At 34.2% G+C, this 19479-nt stretch overlaps 2 protein-coding genes across 11 annotated transcripts in view; both read left to right on the forward strand.

The window, feature by feature from the left end:
• Positions 1-6735, forward strand: part of LOC143905339 (acyl-CoA Delta-9 desaturase) — a 59577-nt gene extending 52842 nt beyond the window's left edge. For all 4 annotated transcript variants that reach the window (XM_077420736.1, XM_077420735.1, XM_077420737.1 and 1 more), the window contains 5 exons: positions 1193-1461; positions 1690-1820; positions 2086-2291; positions 2447-2629; positions 2737-6735. In XM_077420736.1, the coding sequence (XP_077276862.1) occupies positions 1206-1461; positions 1690-1820; positions 2086-2291; positions 2447-2629; positions 2737-3106 (1146 nt within the window). In that variant the 5' untranslated portion in view covers positions 1193-1205 and the 3' untranslated portion in view covers positions 3107-6735. The remainder of the gene's footprint in view (positions 1-1192; positions 1462-1689; positions 1821-2085; positions 2292-2446; positions 2630-2736) is intronic.
• Positions 6736-8716: 1981 nt separating this feature from the next.
• LOC143905326 (glutamyl aminopeptidase) lies at positions 8717-19084 on the forward strand. 7 transcript variants are annotated; one of them, XM_077420683.1, is made up of 17 exons: positions 8727-9378; positions 10013-10182; positions 11686-11847; positions 12652-12982; positions 14266-14686; positions 14820-14967; positions 15052-15328; positions 15442-15612; positions 15675-15772; positions 15863-15997; positions 16099-16400; positions 16466-16551; positions 16652-16776; positions 16945-17157; positions 17245-17485; positions 17572-17704; positions 17800-19084. In XM_077420683.1, the coding sequence occupies exons 4-17, from the start codon at positions 12757-12759 to the stop codon at positions 18191-18193; spliced, it is 2970 nt and encodes a 989-aa protein (XP_077276809.1). In that variant the 5' UTR covers positions 8727-9378; positions 10013-10182; positions 11686-11847; positions 12652-12756; the 3' UTR covers positions 18194-19084. The 7 variants fall into 7 exon arrangements, with proteins under 7 accessions (XP_077276815.1, XP_077276809.1, XP_077276811.1 ...); XM_077420685.1 differs by having other exon boundaries at positions 11811-11847; XM_077420686.1 differs by having other exon boundaries at positions 10071-10182.
• The last annotated feature ends 395 nt before the right edge of the window (positions 19085-19479 follow it).

Genomic DNA, 19479 nt, shown 5'->3' on the forward strand with positions numbered 1-19479 from the left:
ATGGACATTACTCGCCAGTTCAGAAAATGCGAAAATACATATATAGCATGAAGTCATGTTAAAATACAGCGAGAAATAATATAATTTGTACAGGTAAAAATTTGTACAGGTGAAATTTTACAAATACGTAATACTTACTAAATGTATTCGAAAACATTAGCGCATAGTTGCGGAAATATCTAGTTTCCGAGAAAATTAAAATTCAATTATTAGGCCTAGTTACCGTTTTTTAAGGTATCAAAATGAAAAAATAACAAAAATTTTAAAATATTTTGCTGAAATGTTTTATTTTATTAGTCAATTAGTGTATTAGGAAACGTACAGTGTTACCAAAATGTCATTGTAAAAAAAAAACAAATCGAAGAAGCTTATTTTCTTGCACACATTTTTTTTGCACTGTAAGATATTCGTGGTTACCGGGCGATGTGGGGTGGACTTCGTTTCGCGTGGAATGTTGGAAACCCATGTGGAACAGTACAATGATAAACCTCGTTTCGCACTGTAAGCAGGGGGCGGTGTGGGTTGGACCTCGCGTGGAAAGTTGGAAACCCATGTGGAACAGTACAATGATAAACCTCGTTTCGCACTGTAAGCAGGGGGCGGTGTGGGGTGGACCTCGCGTGGAAAGTTGGAAGCCCATGTGGTTACGTTTATTTATGACGTAACTTTTTTATAAACAACGAGCAATGATATCAAAAAATATAATGAGAAAACAAGTTTTTTTAATTTTTTAATAATGATATTTTGACAACATTGTAACAGTTTTCTAATAAAATAAAACATTTTAGCAAAATATTTTAAATTCTAATTATTTTTTTTATATTGAAATCTTGAAAAATGTTAATTAAGCCGAATAATTGAAATATAATTTTCTCGGAAACTAGGCATTTTTACAACTCCGCACTAGTGGCTCCGACTGAATTTAGTAAATGCTACGTACCTATCTGTAAAATTTTAACGAAATTAGAAAGGCGAGCCTTCTAAAGTTAAGCCTATAATTGTTTTTATGTTGATTGATCAATTGCGAATATTATTATCTATTAGATGTTTATTCTCTTTCGCCAATTCTCTCTCCTCTCCCCCCCCCCTCTCTCTTTCTTTCAATATATGTTGTAAATGTTTTAAAACATTATCAAATATAAATATATACCACAGTTTTCTTCAATTTTAGAGCTGTAAATACTTGTTATAGATATTTTAGCGATATGGCGCCGAATTTGTTCGGCAGTTCAGCGACTTTATTTCTGGAAGCTTCTCAGCAGGATGTGTCGCAAAAGAAATCAGCAGCAGAGAAGACTGTAACGCAAAAATTGGCAATTCAAAAGGCACAAAGTTCGAAACCTAAGTACCAGTGGAAGATTGTCTGGAGAAACCTGATAGCCTTTGTCTACCTTCATCTCGGTGCAGTTTACGGATTGTATATTTTATTAACGGCCGCCAGATTTTACACGTTCCTTTTGAGTACGTTTCGTTTATCTATCTTTTAAAACCTATAAGACTTAAAACTCGAGTATTTTTATTAATTGCAACCGATTGATTTGGGAAGGAATAATATAAACTATTATAAAGAGTATTAGAGATCGATAGAGCTTGAATTAGTAGATCTTGATAAAATAATAATAATTGCAAGTGTTTCATTTACGAAAGATCTTGTGATGTTATACCGACACATTTTATTTATTCTTTCAGATTTGGTAGTCGTAGTGTTTGCGGCTATCGGTGTTACAGCAGGTGCTCACAGACTATGGGCTCATCGGTCTTACAAAGCGAAATGGCCGATGAGAGTTATTCTTATGCTTTTACAGACCACGGCTTTCCAAGTAAGTCTCGCTCGGCAACGCTGTTACACGAACTTATTCACGCGCGTAAAGAAAGCAACAATCATTATTACAAATTTGTAATTATTATCCCATAAGTATTAGTTTAAAAAATATCGCAGATGTGTACATATATATTTTTTTTTAATATTACCCCAAAAATATATTTAAAAAAGGATTTATGGTTCTCACATAAAAAATATATTCTACAGAGAAACTTCTGAAAGACAGTGTTGTTATATAATATTGTTTAATGTGCGTTTTGCAGAATCACCTTTACGAGTGGGTAAGGGATCACAGAGTGCATCATAAATTCACAGACACAGATGCGGACCCGCATAACGCAAAGAGGGGCTTCTTCTTTTCGCATATAGGCTGGCTCATGCTCCGCAAGCATCCGGACGTTATTAACAAAGGAGCAACGATCGACATGAGCGATCTCGAGAAGGATCCCGTCGTCGTCTGGCAACGCAGGTACGATAATTTATCATCGACGAAGACATCGTTTTCTAATTGTGAGAACAGTTGGTGAAGTTTCACAGTTGGTGAAGTGGCTATCATGCGTTCTCTGTTAAAGAAAGATTACCATCCGGTTTTGATCAAAATGAATCTCTACGTTTATGCTACAGGCTCTACATTGTCCTGATGCCTGTTCTCTGCTTTCTACTTCCCACCTGGGTACCGTGCTACTTTTGGAATGAGAAACTCATGTACGCGTGGTACGCCACCCTATTCAGATACACGATACAGCTGAACGTGACCTGGCTGGTGAATTCCGCGGCCCACATTTGGGGCATCAAACCGTACGATAAGTGAGTATCATCAAAAGATACGCCTACGTAATTTACCCTATTTCGAATCGTAAACCTGCGTAAACGGAAGTCGATAAGAGAACCGCGTTCGTATCTTTGTGTCGCAGCACCATTAGCCCCACCGACAGCTACAGCGTCGGCATCAGCGCTTTCGGGGAAGGATGGCACAACTACCATCATGTTTTCCCGTGGGATTACAAGGCCGCCGAATTGGGCAACTATCGCACAAACTTCACTACCGCCTTTATCGACTTCTTCGCTTGGATCGGCTGGGCGTACGACCTGAAGACCGTGGCATTAAGCTTGATAAAGAAACGCGCGGCCCGAACAGGCGACGGTTCGAAATATGAGCGAGTCACGGACGATCATCATGACGAGCATGATCATACGCACGAGGGGGCTATATGGGGATGGGACGACGCCGATATGGCACCCGAAGATAAGAAGGGGGCTCAGATCATTAACAAGTCCGACTGAGTTCCGAGATTCAATTCCAAAAACCTCTATACGTGACATTACACCTGGTCGGAGTTACGCAGAACGTGGACGTCCGACAGACGTTTGTGGTTTATGATGGTATGGTAAATTTATAATGAATTTGGTGAGATCTCGTGTCTTTGAAGGTTTAGTATATATCATTATACATTTATGTGAGGCATCGCAATTTTTTTTTATAGATGTGTAGTACTTATTTCATCATCAATCGATGCATAATAATAACGATGATGGTAAAATTGCCTCATTTTTTTCAACAGCTCTTGTGTAAAATTGTTTTATTTTTTTCCAACAGAAACGACGCGTGTAAGACGCGACTGTGATTATATAATACAATTTCTTTTGTTTAGCTTTAAATATAAATATTTTTTAAAGGTAATATTTATAGTAACTATTTCAATTTGTAATTTTAATATTATATTATTTATCTCATTACTAGGTATTCAACTTATTTTTGAATTTATTTCGTTTTTTGTTTCTTATATAATCCATTATGAATTCTTTTATGTGAAAACTTTTTTTAAAAGATATATGCAAATTTTATGCAAAAACGTAAAAATTGAAAAGAAAATGCCACCGTGTGTATGTCACGTATAAATTATTGATAAGAACACTTATACTTGTTGAATGTGCACGTCATATGTTATATACAAAGTTGTGTATTATCGAGTAGGGATATAATCGCCCAAAGAACAATGATTAAATGTTTAACGGCGTTAATTAATATTTATTGTAATTATAATATTATTTGTACATTGTTACATTGTTCCTCTCTTCAAATCGGCCGTTGAAACACGTCGCGAGTTCGATCGCCTTGCAACGAAGGAATGGAAAACTTAAGGCGCGGCAGCGATTTTTTCGGATCGATTAGATTCCAGGATCGATCGATCAGAAATGTTTTTATTCAGGGATCTATGATCGCGAGAAGCGCACACTATATCGTCTCTCATTCGAGATAAACCTGTCAGGAAAAACTCGGCCTCGTTAGGAAATAAATCGAGATCTCGCGAATCTCCGGAATGATTAAGCGACGATCTGGATGTGCTGGCGTGTCTTACAATCAATTACGTACCTACGAATCAAATTTATTCGTGGCCTTCTGAATGACTGTTTATGTATTTAGACTTATCGTATTTATATCGAAATTGTTCCGGTACCTCGAGGTCAATTCCGTAATAATTGCGACGCGACAGAGCGCGAGTCATTATCGACTTCTAATGTTGTTGTTATAATGTCAAGTAGCCAGTTTATATAATAAATTTTAGACACTATTACTGTTAGTCGGAAGTCAATATTTGTCACGTTTCATAGAAAACAATAATTATTAAGACGATAGAAGATTCTGATATGAAAAGTTTTAATGCGATTATTGATTTAGTTTTAATGATTATTGACCACGTAGATGACAGAAGCTCATATGACTGTAGCTCATATCAGCATTATCGTTGCAAGTGACCGTAAATAATAAGCGTTCATATTATAATCGACTTTTCGACTTGTCTCAACACGACGACGATAAAGGTTTCGTGCGGCATCGTGTCACTTTCACTGTCGAGTGTCATGCCAGTCGCGTTTCTCATTTTGATTGCGAGTACATGATGAGATACTAAATTAAGGTATCGGGATAATTTAACGGGAGAATAAAAATTATAAAGTTTATAACTTGAAAGATTTATTTTAAATATGAGATAATAAATTTTACAATTACGAATTTATTTCACTTTTTCACAATTATAGCATAAAATGAACATTCTTGGCATGTATTATAAATTTTATATGTTACACTTGTACAATATGTGTGATTATAAATATTTTAACATTACTGTCCTAGTCATAAAATTGCTCACAAAATTGTATATAACCAAATTATATATAAAATCTACGTTAGAGAGACACGTAGATTATTACAATATTTTATATAATTTGGTGCGTAATTTCATGACTAAGATATTAATTTTGAAATATTTATAATTACATTGTGCGCAAGTAGAATGGATAGGAGATGCGATTAGAAATCGGTGATTGGCGGTCAGCTCTGACATAACTCCCCGTAGGTGACTCGATGGCAATCGAGCCGCTGTTCGTTACTTACATAATTAAGCGTTTTTTGATGTCGCGCGACACGGACCCGAATTCCGTCTGTCTTCCGTAAATAATCGTCGTGTATTGGATTTGAGTCCGATCACGCAGTCTCGAATAGCGATTTCGCAAAGCGAATGTTACGAAAGCACACTGTTTGAACACGTAAGACTAATTACACGACTCGCAATTAATTAAAATCCGTTATTTTATTATAGCGACTCGTTGCAACGAACGCCGAGCGATTGAACGGTATTTTTGTGTCGTAGAGGCCACTATCGCATATAAATAATCGCGAGCGAACGAATTTTCTTAACAATCGAACAGTCAAGTAAATTTGTATGAATTTCTATACTTGCGATAACGTATATTCCACAATAATGTAAGTATAATGTATGCAAGATATCCAGTGGTAGATTCGACGAATACAGCCTTTAAAACAAAGTTTTCTTTACCAAATATGTCTATTACTTAACATTTTGCATACGAATAAATAAATAAATAAAATTAATTTTACAAAAATAGGCCAAACTGGTAAAACACACTAGTTCGGTCTATTTTATATGTATATATATATATATATATATATATATATAATTATTAATTTATATTTAATATATAATTACTTTATAATATTTTATAATTATCGATTTAAACTCCAGGTGACGGACCATTTTTAAGCGTTAAACTTGAATTATCATCAATTATTGGACATAAAATAAACTCGCTCCGAACTTTCGATTATTCTAAAGGTGTATCCCACCTTATATTTTATCTTTTCGATGTATTGAAAGTAATATTGAAGAAATCGCATAATTTTGTGAATGCAATAAAAACGTGAATTTTGACAGAAACTTTTTAACTTTTGCTCTGCCTTACGCTGATCTTTCTACACGATCATTTTTGCTCTTTGTTTTATTATATTTTTAACAAGACTTTTTTATGAGAATCTATGTCATAAATACTTGCCCGACTATACTTACTGATTTGTACTTTTGTGCATACAATTTATTTGCGTGATTCTTTTTATATCTACTGTGATGATTGAATCCTTTGCTACGACCGAGACGACCGTTTGACAAATTCGTAGATTATAAAACTGATTCAAACGCGAGATCCCTGCGAGAGGTCACGATTTTTCTACTTTAAGTATAAATTTTAAGAGAGTATAGTATAACCAGAATTTCCATTGCAAATCGCTTTGTTTTTAGACACCCTATCTATAATCGTAAGTTTTTAAGAGCGTAGCTTTTAGGGGAAACAAAATATGGTTAATAATCTGTAAGAGATTATTATTATTATTATTATTATTATTATTATTATGGGCTTAATCTGTAAGAGTTAAAACGTCGAAACGAATGACGCTTCGTCGTAGTTACGTTGTCGTTCCACACGAACGTAGACTTTGCTAAGACAATATATCGATATATACATATAAATAAATATATATGTATATATATAAACATATGTATGTATATATTTACACTGTATTTATACATAAATAAATTATTGTTATCGATACAGACCTCAAATCGACGCTGTTTTCACGTCGCAACTGTCATTATCTTACAGAGTACAGAGTATCATGGATTGATGCAAGGACTGTAATTGTTTCGTACGTGTATACATATACATACTTCCATGTAATTGTTGCATAACACAATCCTAGATTCATTAATTGCGTTTGCTTACCACGATTTAACTACCAATTACTCGAGAATCGGTGTGCCATCCCGCGTTTCACTTCTCTCAGGGAGCGCGACACAAACGCAAAGTAACAAAGTGACGAAATTGCAATTTATCCCTCGTCGTAGATCGCACAGATTGTGTATCCTCCGTAAAGTGCTAATAATTGCTTTGCTTAATCACGGGTTCTTAGAACGAGTCGCACCTTTACGACATCCGCACAAGTTTACGTAACTCTGCATTATGAAATTTCTGTTGTTTCTAGATTTTCGCCTTGTCCGCGTGCTGCGCACCCATGGGATCGCTTCGATCGTACACTACATATTTGCAATTCGCGATAAAGGTACATTCTCGCGTGTGCATAAGCTTCGGCTACGACATTCGACAGTTTGCCGAAAGTCGGACGTGACTGTTTTACGATCCTTGCAACGAGTTTCGCCGGCGGATGCACATATAACGAGTCATTCATATTTTTCGCAATTCTATAAAGATTTATCGCGAAGATCTGTAGAATAACAGCGTTGTGGAATCGTAAATTCCGAATTCTGTAAGTGATGAGAAAGTAAAATATATATTAACTTCGTCAGCAATCATGGCAATTTTATGCCATAATGATACTCTTGCTATTATGACATTTGTAACCATAATTGCAAGAAATGCATCGGTAATGCGATAACTTTCTGCAACTGTCACGATTCATGTATTAATAATTCCTTGTTAAATTAAACAACAAATAAGTGATTTTTTTTCTTTTTAATAATATTACTTGCACAATTTTGAAACATGTATTTATTTAAGTTTTAATGCCATAACCACACGTGAACATTTATTAAGATTTCTTCAGTTTATATAAATTCCAAAATTATGATATATTTAAGAAGTTTTTTATCTTTGAAATATTACAAGATATTAAGTACTTTGACGAGATGTGTGTAATGATAATGTTCTTGTTGCAATCCATGCTTTGTGGAGTTTTTCTTTTTAACTAGTTTTTATATGTCAAACACATATTTAAAATATTTAATTTAAATTATTAAATATATTAAAGTTTTTTTTCGTTAAACACAAGACTTCACAATTTTTCGTAGAATCGGAGATTATAAAATAAAAGATACACAAAAGGTATAAAATTATAAATTTTTGGAAAATATAAAATTTAAAGAGAACATTATATTACACATATGTTTATTATCAAAGAAATACTTTGTAATATAATACATTTTATCTTTTTGTAATGTTTCTAAATTAGATTTTTGCCAGTAATAGATATAGAAGCCGGAAGAGTACACTATATATAATAAAAGAGGAAAAACAACTGTAAAATATAAAATATAATTAAATTCAGAAAGGAGATAAAATAAAACAATCTCAGAATAATTCTCTTTATATACATATTATCTTGAACACTATGTGTAAAGTTCTGTAGTTTGTACCTTATGATGGCATTATCTGAAGCGTGAAAATCACACATTGAATTTTATTCTTTTTTCAAAATCTTTTGAAAAATGTAATTTTTTTAGTGGTAATAAGTTTCCCTGGTAATTTTTTTATCTATTCTTATTTTTATACAAATATAAAATTAAATAGCATTGTCGTTTTTATCAACACTTGATGTATTCTTAATGTATTCTTAAAGAAATGGAAATAATCTCAATATTTGAATAAGCTTTGTGACAAAATTAATTTTCTATCGCTTAAATTTTAGCAATTAGAACATTTTCAAGACTTTGAAATTTGTATGAACTTAAAATTTCCGGTAATAATGGTTTATAATATTGAAAATTTTTATAAACGTAAATGTTTTAATATTAAGCAATATCATGTAGAACTGTGAGGAAATTAAAGATTCGAGAAAAATATTCCAATTTTACGTGAAATCGTCCACGTATATGATTTAATCTTGTAATGCGATAATATGAATGAATCAAGTGCTCCTAATTATGTACTTTCAAAAATACAGTGTGGGTGCGCTTTACTTATTAGTCTCGCCTCGCGGCCAGGGATCGTTAATTACATCAATTTCGGCGGATGTTAATGAACGTATGCGTACGCGACGGTTAATTCAAGCCAATTTTGCTCGTGAATTTGAATGCAAGTCGGCCGTGTCGCCGACATTGTGTCATATCCAATTAAGAACGATTTTCGTACGCCGTAGCGAATCGGCTCTCGCGTACCGTCACCAACGGCAGTTAGACGCGCAGTTTCTCTCGGATGATAGAGCGAGAAGGAGATCGAGAAGTGAAACTGAATGATGGGTCTTTAGCTAAGAGACGTTTCCACGCGCGAGTTTCTGAATTTAAGAATCTCTCTCGCGTTGTGTTTAACTGTTTCTTATAGTGTTTTTAATTTCGCGTAGTGCACTTTATTCAATTTATTGTGCAAGGAAAGAACTTATGGGAAGCAAATTATACATACACGCAGAGAACATGTGTGCAAAAAAATTAATTATACATTTATAATGTTCAAAGAAAAATGAGAGGATAAGATAGGTATTCTATATATTTTTCTGTGTTTTTATTTTTAAACGAGAATATGTGACAATAAAATCGTTTAAAGTTTGGAAGGAAATCTTTAATAAATCTGGCGCATTATTGTTTAGCGATAAACGAGTATATTTTCTGGGGAACGTTATTGACCGATAAGACTGTAATTTTTTCTTTGTGATTTATTTTTATAAGAAAAGAAAATTGTTTTAATTAGTGACATTTCTGATGGCAATTTTCGGAAAGAGTGCATAAGAAGTTTTAAGGCTGATTTATTCGTTTCAAATATTTTTTGCGAATCCTTTTAATTATAAATATTTGTAGAACTGTAGAATAATCAATGACAATTGGGGAAAAAGATAAAATCTTTGCAACGTACGCGCAGACGTAATATACTAATGATTATATTTCTTATCGTCCTAAAAAAAGATACTTCTAATTTTCTGTAATGTTATTATAAGTCTAATAAAAAATTCTATGATATCAGCACAATTAAATTATGATCACTTTGAGCTCTCGGAGAGTGATACGAAACCGAAAAGACAAAAAAAAGAGAAAGTGATGCATTTACTAAAATTAATCGAATTATTATTAATCGGGTAGATTGTGGAAAATTTAATATAACGCGGAAATTTTCCAGACACACAGAGATAAGAACATCTGCCATAAAAACACTACGAGAGATTGCATATTTGCAGAATTCCGTTTTATACTATGATCGACTTGTTACTCGATATGCGAGTAACGCGCCGATGAAGTAATAATCCGAGGACGAAAGATCACGAGTTTTAGAAAGCGCAAACAAGCAAGGTGAGCGTCATTAAACTTCGTATAGTTTTATTTATACCGTTTAGAGGCTCTCTCAAGTAAAAGTCTGGTCAATTTGACAAATAATGGCGGCTGCATTTAAAAACAATGCACTCTATATATTAGTATTAAGGAGGCTCTTACCCGGCTGCTCTAATCAATGTAGCAACCGAAAAATTATCATTAATAATTGGTTATAAAATTATCGGAAAATTAAATAAAAAAATAAATAATGATTTTTACATAGTGTAAGAGTAAGTTATATGTTCTATTAGTGTAAATATTAAAATTTATACAATAAGTCAGTTGACTACGTCAGTGCTAAAGAGCAGAACATGCGCGTGTCACAAACGTCGTCTGTAGCAGTCTGCAGCTAAGTGAGGTGTAGCCGTGTAGCGTTGTAGCGAATGATGCGATGAAGAGATGGAGCCAAAAGAAAGATATAACGTGAGAATGCTGAGAGGGAAAATGAAAGGAAAATTCGCGAAAATAAAGGTTGTCAATGCGCGAGAGAATAATGATGCCGCTACCATACAGCGCAGAGAAAAGACATGTGCAAGTGAGGTTAGAAAGAATAATTAACATTGTTTACTTTTTGATTTTCAAGGTTTGATTGGCAAATAATTGAAACTTATTGTTTATATAGGTACAAAACAATTCTCCGGAATGTTTGCATGCAGAGGATTCATTAGGGTCTCGACGGATAGTGAATTTAAAAGTATTTGGACAACAACTGTGGTGCCTTAGCTGCAACATTGCATTCTTGGAAAACCAAGAATTACCAATAATAAGAGAGTAATTGACAAAATATGTGATATATTTACTCTGCAAGAAAGCTGTGAAAAATAATATTTTTCTAAGAAATTATGATAAGTATAGTTGATGTGTTTATGTATAACTATATATATTTATAAATAAATAAATATATATATATATATAATATTTACTTGTTTACTTAATTAATAAAATGAATAAAAGATGTTTAAAAAACGCATTTTACTTATTTACGTGTAATACAACATTTGAAACTTCGCGCGATTTTGACACTCGGAAGATCATTCGTCCTAACCTCTCGTACGTCATATTAAAACTACAATATCTTTTATAACTAATCGTCAACACCAAGTTTTCTTCTTATCATTAGAAAGATTATTATTTTAACTACAATTCCTTAGTTTTTTGTTTACCTGGCTCGCAAACTTGCCAAGAAAATACATCACTTCCGGTAAAAATTTTAGTGTTTACCATATGCCCTGTGTTAAAAATGCGAATTTCAATACTGATATTTTTACAGTTTTTATCGTCAACCTATGCTCAAGTTTTGGGCATCGGTCCGTTGTGGTTCACTTTACAACATATATTAATTTCATAAAGATCTGTCATATTATGATCGAGGTAAGAGCCTCCTTAAGTTTCATATTAGTTAGAGACACATGACAACATGTTTTGTATGACAAACCATAACAAATATGGGCTAGGTTTTTGTTTTGTTTTGTTTTATTTTAGATTGGTTCTGCCGTGGTTTGTCAATATCAATCAGCACACAGTCGATCAGTGGCCAGACTCTTACTTGAAGGTTTCTGATACTGTTACAATTACTAACTTCAGAATACGATTTATTTTGCTACCAGCGCAATGACATACCATCCGATTTCTTGAAAACGTCAGGTAAACATTTTGCTTGCAATTTTATTTATAAATATGTGAATTGGAACCAAAGCAATAATTTATTTTGGGTGCAATGAAGAATTAATTTTTATGAAATTGTGCTCATATCAGTCATATAGGAAAATATCCTTTTTTTTCATAATTTTTAACGGTAAAATGAAAAGTATGTCTTATGTCTAATAATCGGAGTTTGCACGCGCGAAGCAACACGTGTGCATGCTGTTAGGTAGACCCACGCATTAATCTATCTTGCATATTGAGTGCACTATAGTGGATTATAGTGTGACGCAGTGCATAATCTTTTAACTGCAATAATTTATTTCTAACAAGTCACCAAGAGAGTTTGTATCGTCGTCCATTACCTACATTAAGCGCGCATAGATGCTGTCTGCGTCACGGAAAATTGGAGCACATACATATTATAGACCCATTTTGACCGCAATTATGCATGTTTACCAATCATGCGTGTCGGAAGAGTATCTAATCGGCTAATTGTATTGTTATTCTTACTAAGTATTACGAATTAAATTATTTTGAATGCGATTTTGTTTTTAATCAAGCGGACAGCGAAATGTACTGGAGTGACCCTCAACTTGTGATAAATAGCCGATGAACTTTAATTGCTCCGTCTCCAAAGTTGTGATTCAAAATAAAATAATTACACGTATGGTCGTCGATTTTCAAAAAGCCCATTTAAAAAAATGTGAAAACTCCACGATTACGCATTTTTTATATTCCGAATACTAATTATTATCGAGTACAATTGTCTCGCTGATTTTATAATCAACTATATCGATTTTTCAGGTGTCCGAAAACCGATTATCTGCTTTACGCTTTGCGTAAAAGTATTTGAGAAACTGAGGGTAGAGTGAATTAAATCACGCGGTATTCCTCGCACCCAAATACACAATGGGCAGCAACAAAGTCGAGAGCCGACCGAAAGGCGGCGCGCCTCGCCTCAACTCAGCATCAGCATCAACGATATCGGAGTCACTTCGTCGTAACAACGTCGTTTCCGCGCTCCTCTGCCTTACCTGCGGCGCCTGCTTTGTCCTGAGTTTAATTTGCACCTGCCTGGCGACGTTGGTCGTTTTGCTGGATCGTACCGTCGAGGCGGCGAGCCACGATCGACACGGTGAGAGAGAGCACGGGAAAATTCACCTGTTATTAGTGGCAAAGTGGAGTAATTTCTACATTCAGAAATTGCTCTTGTGTTAAAATTGTGTCGTGCTTACTAATCACGTCTCAGATCCGGAAGTTTTCGATAAAAGGAGATTGCTCCGCAAGCAGATTGATAAAACCGCTCGCGAAATACAAGTTGGAAAGCGTTCAAAGCGCGTTCAATGAAAGTTTACTCGATGTGTTTGTGCTTTGTCAACTCGGCCAGTAACGTGACAAACTTCTTCTTATGTCACGAGTATTGTGATTGCTGGCGGTAGATTTAAAAGTGCTTTCGTAGGCTCTTCTTTTCAATATTTCAGAATTCGCTGGAGTATTTCTCCGCTAGACAAACGTGTCAGCGATCTATCACGGAGTAGATAGATTTTTGGTTTTTAAAAATAAATAATAATAATAAATATTTTATATTCGAACGATTTGTCGATTCAATACAGTTAAAAGAATATAACAGATTTTGTCTGTCGCTAAGACTGTTTTTAAGCTGATAATTGGTTGACGCTGCGCGAAAGTAATTTTTTAGAAGACTGTTAATAAGTTTATTTGTTCAGTGAAGCGTAGATTACAACTAGATATCACTAGAAATCATATATAGATACGAAATGTTACTGGGTAGAATTTTTTTTGAAGAAAACAGATAAACTTGACTGTTATCAAACTTACTATCTTGAGAGATTATTTTATGGATATCGGAGGTGGCCTTGACTTTTAAAATTCAAAGCCCAGTTATCGATTAGACACGCAGACATGTTTGTATGTGTATACAAATTATTTGAATCGAAAGAAAGTGGACATTCAATCGGAACTATGCTCCGATTTCATATTCGGTTGTTCGGGAAGAAACTCGAACAATGTGTTGCATTTTACAGCAAGAATTTGCAATGTGATAATTCGAATCGAAGAAATATTTTGTATTCGCATTTTGCAAATATTATTTCACTGACAATCCATAATGATGCATCGCTTTCCAAACATATTTCATTCAGATCGTCGCTCCGATTTAGTTATATCTCTCCTCAAACTTTTAGTTCAATCGACTGATGGCCAAATTTTTCATTCAATCTACATTTAAGAAAAATAGAGAAGGTTTTTTTATATTACCTTGTTGGTTACATTCAGCATATGAGATTAATCAGACAGATAAAGACTGTGGGTTCCTAGATTATGCGTTAATATTTATCTGCGCGCAACACACGACAATTATTTGTGGATAATTATTACAGACATTAATTTTGTTTATAGATTCGAATAGACCAGAGGCATACACAACAATGTCTAATCCCGATGAAAGCTTCAGATTGCCAAAAGAAGTCATACCTATCGAGTACGATCTCCTCTTGCATCCAAACCTTCAAGAGGGCACGTTTACCGGAAATGTGACCATTCTTATTCAAATCAACGACAATAGAAGAACCATAGCTCTTCATCAAAAAGATCTCAACTTTACATCGACGAAATTAAAAACGTACGGCCTAAATGACGACTATGCAATTGAAATCTCCTCCGTCAGCAAACCCACAAAATATGATATCTTCGTGGTATCAACTGAAAACGAGATTCAACCCGGATTCTATAAGTTAAACCTAGAATTTAAGGGAAGTCTAAAAGACAAAATAGTGGGATTCTATATCAGCAAATATCGGTATAAAGCTAACGAAACCAGGTAATACAAACTTGTCATTTTACTAATAAATAATGCACGATTTTTGTGACGAATTTAATTAGTTTCTCTATTTGATGATATGACAGAATAGACTTATGATTGTAATGTAACCCCTATATTTTTTAATCAACAGGTATATTGCGACTAGTAAATTCGAGCCAACTTATGCAAGACAAGCTTTCCCGTGTTTCGATGAACCCAATTTTAAGGCACACTTTTCGATAAAGCTGGTTCATCCTATGGATGATTGCTACAGTGCCTTATCCAATATGAATGTAGAGGTATACAAATAATTTTTTATATTAATTGTCATTTCTTTCGGAAAATTATTAAACAGTTTATTGGGAAGTTATTTTTTGCCTTAGAGCACTGCGGTAAATACACCGGAACGTGGTCTAGCAACAGTGACCTTTGCAAAAACTACAAAACGCATGTCGACGTACCTAGCTTGTTTTATTGTCAGTGATTTCGTTAGTATGAGTAAGATGGCGAAGAATTTAAATGGTGAAGAATTTCCGGTCAGTGTCTATACCACAAGAATTCAGTCGAGGGAGAAAAGAGCTTTTGCATTGGATATTGCCGTGAAGGCTATCGAATATTACATTAACTTATTCAAAATAGATTATCCATTGCCAAAACTCGGTAAATATGCAACTAAAATTTACGAAAAAATACAAACTTGTCATGCACATTTAAAGTTCTCGGTGGATTTATTTTTAAGTACGTATACATTTATAAAACAATTTCTTTTGCAGATATGGCTAGTATTCCCGATTTTGTATCCGGCGCTATGGAAAATTGGGGTTTAGTGACTTATAGAGAAACAAGAATTCTTTATGATGACCGTCATAACTCCATTTATGATAAGCGCGATGTCGTTAACGTGATCTGTCACGAATTGGCGCACATGTGGTTTGGAAATCTCGGTAAATATTTTATATCGATCAATTGTGGTTAATAAAAATATGAGAGACATACTTTTTTTTAGTTACCATGAAATGGTGGAATGATTTATGGCTCAATGAGGGTTTTGCTACATTCATGGCATCTAAATGTTCAAATGAGATTCTACCAAACCAGGGATATGTTGGTGTTTTAATATAATCTAATCGAACATTGATATAAATATTTAAAATATAAGAAGAAATATATGTATGATATAAATACTGTTTTCAGATGGAGGAATTTCCTGTTGAAGTAATGCAGAAAGTGTTCGTTAACGACGCAAAGTTGAGCTCTCATCCTATAGTTTATAACGTCCAAAATGCAGACGATATTTCATCATTCTTTGATGGAATATCTTATAAAAAGGTATATGATTATATAACATATTATTTTATAATTTTGCACTTCTTACCAATTTCTTATTGTCATTTTTTTCTATCTCATTTATTTACTGGCGCCTATTTTAGGGGGCATCTGTAATCCGCATGATGGAGAACTTTTTTGGATCTGATGTCTTTTTCGGCGCAATTAGTACCTATTTGAATAAATATGCCCTTGGGAATGCGGAGACGGCAGATCTCTTCAATGTTTTGCAAGATTCGGTTGGAGACGAATTAAACGTAACAGCTATAATGAACACTTGGACGCGACAAGAAGGTTACCCCGTTATTAACGTGAAAAAATCCGGAAATAATAAATTTGTATTAACCCAGAAACGATTCTTGGATGATCAAGACGCCAAATCCGATCCCTCAAAATCAAATTACGGGTGAGTTATTTTATCTCGAGGCAATAATTGGCAAACTTATTTCAAAATCATGTTACATCTTACAGATATCGATGGACTGTGCCCATCGTATATATCACTAACAGAAACGAGGCACCCACTCTTGTATGGTTTGACAAGGATCAGGACGAAGGTTTGAATTTAAATTTAATAATTTATAATTTCTCTGTACGAATTATATATATTTCTATATCATTTTCTCTTTTCTTACTATAAAATTTTATGTTTCACAGTGACTATCGAGGTCGACGAACGTACTAGGTGGATCAAATTAAATGCGGGTCAAGTTGGCTATTATCGAGTTAATTATAACGAGGAATGGATAACATTTAAAGAGCTGCTTCGGGCTCACCTTATGGTAAAATTACGCTACTTTTTCGTTTAATGCAAGAGTTATTATGAATAAAAACCTACAATTTTACAGATTAATGCATTACTTTGTTATTTTCACTTTTTAATTAGTCTCTTCGAGGGTTTATTTTTTATGCCTTCTTATTATATTTTTCTTCTTTTTTTTTTATTACAGAGAATATCGTCGTTGGATCGAGCGAATCTTTTGGACGACTTGTTCAGCTTAGCTGATGCCGGTGAGCTCGAATACAATATTGTGATGGATATAAGTGTGTATCTCACCGAGGAGTATCAAACTCTTCCATGGGCGGTTGCGAGATCGAAATTGATGACAATGCACACTCTGTTAACTTCCTCGAGTGAACCAAATATTGCAGACACGTTCCAGGCAATATATCAATCAAAGCATTGCAAATTACCTTCCGCGCGATGTCGTCGCGAAAGTCATTTTTAAGTTTATATAATACAATTCTAGTCTTTCGTCGCAAAATTGGTAGAAACCATCTATGATTGTGTAACATGGATCGTCGATGATTCCATTGAAGACGACGTGCCATTCACGCAGATTGACAATAGAGTGCGAGCGCCGGTACTCGAATTGGCCTGTGCAATGGGTTCATCCGAATGCCTGCAAACAGCCGGTGAACTCTTCAAGAAATGGCTGTTACTAAAGAAAGCGACGCATCCTGATATTCGCGAATTGGTTTATTACTACGGTTGGTCTATCTAATGTAATCATCAATTTCCTGTATTATCCGATTATAAAAAAAAAATTCTAATGGAATGCAAAATCTTTCGTTAGGTATGCGCTATCATTCGGATAAAAACGACTGGAATGCCATGTTCAAACTATTTGAAGAGGAGACCGATCCTAGCGAGAAAAATAAAATAATGATAGGATTAGCAGGCATACATTCCACCGAAATTCTAAAGGAGTTAGTATTCAATAAGTCTACTATCGACAACTTTTTAAATATGGTTTTTTTTTTAATTCAAAATCAAATAACACGTATTTCTCTTTCTTTTTAAGCTACATCACTAAAGCGCGCGATGAGAAAATTGTCCGCACTCAAGATTTCTTGAAGTGCTTGACTACAATTTCGAAAAATCCCGACGGTACATCGCTGGTGTGGGACTGGGTGCGCGAGAACTGGGAATTCCTGGTGAACAGATACACATTGAACGATCGTTATCTCGGTGAACTTATACCATCTATTACAAGTACCTTTGCAACGCAAACTAAGCTGGACGAGATAAAAGCTTTCTTCGCGAAATATCCTGAAGCTGGTGCCGGTGCGGAGGGTCGAGTCAAGACTCTTGAGACAGTCTCGAAAAATATCAAATGGCTCGCTAGAAATACTGAAAAACTTAAAAATTGGCTCGCTGAAAACTGGTCGTCAGAAACTGGCATTCGTAAGACCTGATAAACGCATCAACAAAAGTATCTCAATATGCAAGACAGTTGAAAAGAAAGACAGACTTTTAATGTATACTGATTTTTAACAATTACTCATAAAAACAAATAATTTTTTGTTAAATCTTGGTATTATATGTCTCAATTGTCAAAAATTATTGGCAGCGTGAATTGATTGTGATTTTATATGTTGACTTTAAAGAAAAAAAGAAAATTACTCTGGCAAATACGATGGATAAGAAGACTGTATTTAATATGCTGAAATTACATTGTGATCAAATGTTCTGTCGTCACGTAATTAGTAATTACTGTGGCAGCGTAATTGTCATACACAAATACAAAAGGATCAATATGCATTTTGCGCGAAGCACAGATCTTTTATGGAACGCATTTATAAATCTTAAATCTTGATACTGATATATATACACAATTTTATAGAAATATAATTTTATGATTAAATATAGCATGTTTTAACTGGTAATTCTTTTTCTTGACTGTGAGTATTGGATTGTCAGACATGAAAATTGTAAACATATATGGCGGGGTAAAAGCCATAGTAGTGTAAGTCAATTTTTTCAAGATATTGACTCGTGTGCATAGATGCAATCTATACAATATATAAATTGCATTTATGCACTCCATATATGTGAAAATTTGTGAAGGTCAGATCTCTCTATTGTGAGATCGATCGTATTACATTCTATTTCTCTTATAATTGGTTTAATACACATTCAATTGGCCTATTATGGTCAATAAAATAGTCTAAAAGGATGATAAAGTCTTTTAATTTATCATAATACAGTGCACAAAGTTGTTTCTCACGACACCACGCTCTGTTACATAATATACCTTTTTCCAGAAAATCTTTTTTATAAAAATAAAAGAAAGATTTTTAATTGCAGATTTATTTAAAAATTTATTTACGTAATATTAAATGTGATCAGGATTGCGCGCAGGATCAATTTTTTTATCCACGAAAAACAAAATATTCCATCTTGTCATTTCAGTATCGCGCCGTGGAAACTGTCGACAGCATTTTGCGATATGACGGTCATGACGGATATTGGCATGGTCAGCTGGAAAAACATTTTTGCGAGATACAAGTGGGCTTATCGAAAAATGCAATATAAAGCTGCATGAAATGTTTGTCATTCTATTTGCGCTAATGAGAATTATTTGCATTATCAGAATAGAATCTAGTGGAGAGACAGAAAAACAACGATGCGCAAATACGAGACATAAAACAGATTTCAAACTGCCGCACATACATCGGTTTAATGTTACGTAAATAGAGGG

Source organism: Temnothorax americanus, unplaced genomic scaffold (assembly GCF_048541705.1).
Source record: "Temnothorax americanus isolate GAGA-0224 unplaced genomic scaffold, ASM4854170v1 Scaffold6, whole genome shotgun sequence".
In the NCBI taxonomy this organism is placed as follows: Eukaryota; Metazoa; Arthropoda; class Insecta; order Hymenoptera; family Formicidae; genus Temnothorax; species Temnothorax americanus.

What these genes read in the sequence shown, in the direction of transcription:
- LOC143905326 (XM_077420683.1), top strand. Translation starts at nt 12,757, where the DNA reads ATGGGCAGCAACAAAGTCGAGAGCCGACCGAAAGGCGGCGCGCCTCGC. An exon ending in CATGTGGTTTGGAAATCTCG is followed by an intron (nt 15,613 to 15,674) that starts GTAAATATTTTA and finishes ACTTTTTTTTAG; the next exon opens with TTACCATGAAATGGTGGAAT. An exon ending in TTCTACCAAACCAGGGATAT is followed by an intron (nt 15,773 to 15,862) that starts GTTGGTGTTTTA and finishes TACTGTTTTCAG; the next exon opens with ATGGAGGAATTTCCTGTTGA.